The sequence below is a fragment of the Trematomus bernacchii genome, unplaced genomic scaffold (genome assembly GCF_902827165.1).
Source record: "Trematomus bernacchii unplaced genomic scaffold, fTreBer1.1, whole genome shotgun sequence".
Classification (NCBI taxonomy): Eukaryota; Metazoa; Chordata; class Actinopteri; order Perciformes; family Nototheniidae; genus Trematomus; species Trematomus bernacchii.
In genome coordinates, this window is record NW_022987607.1 from 204976 (window position 1) to 211236 (window position 6261).

General features: G+C 43.6%; 1 protein-coding gene across 2 annotated transcripts in view; it reads left to right on the top strand.

The window, feature by feature from the left end:
* phf14 (PHD finger protein 14) overlaps positions 1-5363 on the top strand; it is a 90599-nt gene extending 85236 nt beyond the window's left edge. Inside the window, exon 18 of one of the 2 annotated variants that reach the window (XM_034131100.1) lies at positions 5008-5363. In XM_034131100.1, coding sequence (XP_033986991.1) covers positions 5008-5097 — 90 coding nt within the window. In that variant the 3' untranslated portion in view covers positions 5098-5363. The remainder of the gene's footprint in view (positions 1-5007) is intronic. The other variant, XM_034131101.1, reaches the window with a different exon arrangement.
* Positions 5364-6261: the final 898 nt, after the last annotated feature.

Here is a 6261-nt window from a genome sequence, read left to right on the forward strand (position 1 = left end):
ATTGGTATTTTCACATTTATCTAGTCATTTTAGTATATTCATATTTGTTGATTTGTGAAGCCCTCTGAGACAAATGTGCTTTGTGATATTGGGCTGTATAAATACATTTGAATTGATTTGAATGTAATCTTACGGCACGCTTTAAACTTCCCTCTGTATTATCAGACGCAGGTTTACATGATAGGCTCACGTGTGTGTTTTTATAAAGAATGAGATATAGCCTATATATTTAAACAGAGAATTAGATCCTCACAGATCAGGCTGCAGCTCCCCCTGCTGGCCAGAGGGAAACATATCATTTGACCTTTTAGATGCAGTGTTTTGTTGTAGTTTAACAACTAAATATATTTAACTTAAAGGGTTGAGTAGAGAGACTGAGGCTGAATGTTTTCTGTTCATCTTCAGCTGTATTTAAACACACTTTAAACTGCCTCGCGTCTTTTATCCTGTAAATCCAGTGTTTTATTATTAATTAATAAAGGGGAGGTAAAGGGGAAACAAAAATGCTGAAAGACTGTCAGGAGAACTCTCAAACGTCCTCATATAAATTGTCATAAAATGAAAAAATGTTATTCAGTGTTCAGTTTCTGTTCATCTTCAGCTGTATTGACACACACTTTAAACTCTGCCTGGCGTCTTTCATCCTGTAGATCCAGTGTTTTATTAAATATTAACCCCCTGGTAACACGAGGAGGTAAAGAGACATGGAAATACTGATAGACTGTCAGGACTAATCTCATACTTTCTCAAATAAATGAAATCAAAAATGTTATTCAGTGTTAACCAAAACATCTTGTATCTTGAAAGGCGCCTATATAATAAAATGCATTATTATAATTATTCAAAATTCTGTCAGAAAGTATCCTATTTAAGAATCTAGAATCATCCAATTTTGACAATTTATTCAGAATATGTAATATCTTTGGAGCCACGTTTAACAATTGCCTGCTCAGGGAAACTCTCTGGTTCAGGTTTTGAAGCATCTTCTGCACGCACAGATCAGGAAGAGGACAATATTTAGGGACTGAAAAGTGTGCATTATGAGAGAGACCGTGATGTGCAGAGAATAATAATCTGTGGAGGCTTCAGGTCTTCACCTGTGATCACACTCTGCTGTAGATGTGTTTATTAACCTCTGGGGGGGGGGGTAATTGTATCTGTCAGAGTCGTTTAATCACCGCTGCCCCCCCCCCAACACCTCCGTCACTTTCACTTTGTCTCCTTCACTAACTCAGACCCTCACTTTGTCTCCTTCACTAACTCAGACCCTCCCTTTGTCTCCTTCACTACATCAGACCCTCCCTTTGTCTCCTTCACTAACTCAGACCCTCACTTTGTCTCCTTCACTACATCAGACCCTCACCTTGTCTCCTTCACTACATCAGACCCTCCCTTTGTCTCCTTCACTAACTCAGACCCTCCCTTTGTCTCCTTCACTAACTCAGACCCTCCCTTTGTCTCCTTCACTAACTCAGACCCTCACTTTGTCTCCTTCACTACATCAGACCCTCACCTTGTCTCCTTCACTAACTCAGACCCTCACTTTGTCTCCTTCACTAACTCAGACCCTCACTTTGTCTCCTTCACTAACTCAGACCCTCACTTTGTCTCCTTCACTAAATCAGACCCTCACTTTGTCTCCTTCACTAACTCAGACCCACACTTTGTCTCCTTCACTAACTCAGACCCTCACTTTGTCTCCTTCACTACATCAGACCCTCACTTTGTCTCCTTCACTAACTCAGACCCTCACTTTGTCTCCTTCACTACATCAGACCCTCACTTTGTCTCCTTCACTACATCAGACCCTCCCTTTGTCTCCTTCACTACATCAGACCCTCACTTTGTCTCCTTCACTACATCAGACCCTCACTTTGTCTCCTTCACTACATCAGACCCTCACTTTGTCTCCTTCACTAACTCAGACCCGCACTTTGTCTCCTTCACTAACATCAGACCCTCACTTTGTCTCCTTCTCTAACTCAGACCCTCCCTTTGTCTCCTTCACTACATCAGACCCTCCCTTTGTCTCCTTCACTACATCAGACCCTCCCTTTGTCTCCTTCTCTAAATCAGACCCTCACTTTGTCTCCTTCACTACATCAGACCCTCCCTTTGTCTCCTTCACTACATCAGACCCTCACTTTGTCTCCTTCACTAACTCAGACCCTCACTTTGTCTCCTTCACTAACTCAGACCCTCACTTTGTCTCCTTCACTAACTCAGACCCTCACTTTGTCTCCTTCACTAACTCAGACCCTCACTTTGTCTCCTTCACTAACTCAGACCCTCACTTTGTCTCCTTCACTAAATCAGACCCTCACCTTGTCTCCTTCACTACATCAGACCCTCACTTTGTCTCCTTCACTACATCAGACCCTCACTTTGTCTCCTTCACTAAATCAGACCCTCACTTTGTCTCCTTCACTAAATCAGACCCTCCCTTTGTCTCCTTCACTACATCAGACCCTCACTTTGTCTCCTTCACTACATCAGACCCTCACTTTGTCTCCTTCACTAACTCAGACCCTCACTTTGTCTCCTTCACTACATCAGACCCTCCCTTTGTCTCCTTCACTACATCAGACCCTCACCTTGTCTCCTTCACTACATCAGACCCTCACTTTGTCTCCTTCACTAAATCAGACCCTCACTTTGTCTCCTTCACTACATCAGACCCTCACCTTGTCTCCTTCACTAAATCAGACCCTCCCTTTGTCTCCTTCACTACATCAGACCCTCACTTTGTCTCCTTCACTAACTCAGACCCTCACTTTGTCTCCTTCACTACATCAGACCCTCCCTTTGTCTCCTTCACTACATCAGACCCTCACTTTGTCTCCTTCACTACATCAGACCCTCACTTTGTCTCCTTCACTAACTCAGACCCTCCCTTTGTCTCCTTCACTACATCAGACCCTCCCTTTGTCTCCTTCACTACATCAGACCCTCCCTTTGTCTCCTTCTCTAAATCAGACCCTCACTTTGTCTCCTTCACTACATCAGACCCTCTCTTTGTCTCCTTCACTACATCAGACCCTCACTTTGTCTCCTTCACTAACTCAGACCCTCACTTTGTCTCCTTCACTAACTCAGACCCTCACTTTGTCTCCTTCACTAACTCAGACCCTCACTTTGTCTCCTTCACTAACTCAGACCCTCACTTTGTCTCCTTCACTAACTCAGACCCTCACTTTGTCTCCTTCACTAAATCAGACCCTCACCTTGTCTCCTTCACTACATCAGACCCTCACTTTGTCTCCTTCACTACATCAGACCCTCACTTTGTCTCCTTCACTAAATCAGACCCTCACTTTGTCTCCTTCACTAAATCAGACCCTCACTTTGTCTCCTTCACTACATCAGACCCTCACCTTGTCTCCTTCACTAAATCAGACCCTCCCTTTGTCTCCTTCACTACATCAGACCCTCACTTTGTCTCCTTCACTACATCAGACCCTCACTTTGTCTCCTTCACTAACTCAGACCCTCACTTTGTCTCCTTCACTACATCAGACCCTCCCTTTGTCTCCTTCACTACATCAGACCCTCACCTTGTCTCCTTCACTACATCAGACCCTCACTTTGTCTCCTTCACTAAATCAGACCCTCACTTTGTCTCCTTCACTACATCAGACCCTCACCTTGTCTCCTTCACTAAATCAGACCCTCCCTTTGTCTCCTTCACTACATCAGACCCTCACTTTGTCTCCTTCACTAACTCAGACCCTCACTTTGTCTCCTTCACTACATCAGACCCTCCCTTTGTCTCCTTCACTACATCAGACCCTCACTTTGTCTCCTTCACTACATCAGACCCTCACTTTGTCTCCTTCACTAACTCAGACCCTCCCTTTGTCTCCTTCACTACATCAGACCCTCACTTTGTCTCCTTCACTAACTCAGACCCTCACTTTGTCTCCTTCTCTAACTCAGACCCTCACTTTGTCTCCTTCTCTAACTCAGACCCTCACTTTGTCTCCTTCTCTAACTCAGACCCTCACTTTGTCTCCTTCACTACATCAGACCCTCACTTTGTCTCCTTCTCTAACTCAGACCCTCACTTTGTCTCCTTCACTACATCAGACCCTCACTTTGTCTCCTTCTCTAACTCAGACCCTCACTTTGTCTCCTTCTCTAACTCAGACCCTCACTTTGTCTCCTTCTCTAAATCAGACCCTCACTTTGTCTCCTTCACTACATCAGACCCTCACTTTGTCTCCTTCTCTAACTCAGACCCTCACTTTGTCTCCTTCTCTAACTCAGACCCTCCCTTTGTCTCCTTCACTAACTCAGACCCTCCCTTTGTCTCCTTCTCTAAATCAGACCCTCACTTTGTCTCCTTCTCTAAATCAGACCCTCACTTTGTCTCCTTCACTACATCAGACCCTCACTTTGTCTCCTTCACTAACTCAGACCCTCACTTTGTCTCCTTCACTAACTCAGACCCTCACTTTGTCTCCTTCTCTAACTCAGACCCTCCCTTTGTCTCCTTCACTAAATCAGACCCTCCCTTTGTCTCCTTCACTAACTCAGACCCTCCCTTTGTCTCCTTCTCTAACTCAGACCCTCCCTTTGTCTCCTTCTCTAAATCAGACCCTCACTTTGTCTCCTTCTCTAAATCAGACCCTCCCTTTGTCTCCTTCACTACATCAGACCCTCACTTTGTCTCCTTCTCTAACTCAGACCCTCACTTTGTCTCCTTCTCTAACTCAGACCCTCCCTTTGTCTCCTTCACTAACTCAGACCCTCCCTTTGTCTCCTTCTCTAAATCAGACCCTCACTTTGTCTCCTTCTCTAAATCAGACCCTCACTTTGTCTCCTTCACTACATCAGACCCTCACTTTAGCTATTAGCATCTCCGTCCAGTTACCTGAACCACTAACCCTTTGACAACCAGGACTACAACTCCCATGATCCAACACTATTATGCCAACAAACCAAAAAGCGTTTTATTGTTGTGACATTGTGAAGCTGGTGTAACTGTGATGTGTCCTGTGTTTCCAGGAGGAAGAGGAGGAGCATCAGGAGGAAGAGGAGGAGGAGGAGGAAGAGTCGGTGAAAGAGGAAGCAGCCGAGCAGGAAATCCAAAACTGAGTCTTAGCATCTATCTCCAGACTGACAGCACACGTAACTTTCTTCTAGCCTCCCAAAGTGTATAGAGAGCCAGCAGTTAGCGCAGATAGCTTAGCCACAGATGTGTATTTTAGAAGATGAAAAAAAACACTATTTAAACGGTGATATCTTTCCATTAAAGGTAGAGTTTGTACTTTTTATGAACGAGGCTGGAAGGACATCTCTAAGACATCTTCATGAAGCACAAACACACACACACACACACACACACACACACACACACACACACACACACACACACACACACACACACACACACACACACACACACACACACACACACACACACACAGATCTGTGTCTCTGATGTTTTTCCATGCGATCTATTTTCATACACTAATGATCCTCAGTGTTCACACGCATCTCACCGGACATCTGACTGCAGGATTTTATTTTTGTATCTCAGCTTATTACCTCCCATTTTAAGTATCTACTTGTGTGAAGTATTACGTTTGTTTTAGCGCTACATACCAATCTGTTTTATATTAAAATCTTCCATGTGTCGACGCAGAGATGTTGCTCACTTTCTTCGTAAAGTAGATTTGGTTTTTCTTGGTTTTTCTTCTTCTCTTTCTCCGTCTCTCTGACCTCGTCTCCGTCTCTCTGACCTCGTCTCCGTCTCTCTGACCTCGTCTCTGGATCTCTGATGTTTTGCAAAGTTTACCAACTAATAATGAATTGAATCCAGAGAGTGATTATTTGATACTAGATAGGGTGTGTTATATCCTAAATATGATTTGAAGTGAAGACTGTTTTCAGAGAGTTTACGTTAGATTTGAGAATGTCCCTTAAAGTGCCAATAAATCTGATCTGCAAAAAGTGTTTGCTTTTATTTTCTAATGCACATTAAATGTCTGAAATCTGTCCATCGAGGTGACATAACAAAAGCATTGTTCGTTTAATAATAAATGATAATAATGATGAAATGCTAATAATAAGCTAATCTAAAAAGATGTAGCTTAAAAGGTCACCTATCATGCAAAATACAGTTTTTGATGTCTTTTCTACATCCTCGTGTGTCCCCGGTGTGCAGAGTTGGGTGTAACGCGTTACAAAGTAACGGAGTAGTGTAACGCGTTACTTTTATAATTCAGTAATCACACTACAGTTACGGCCCGTCCACAC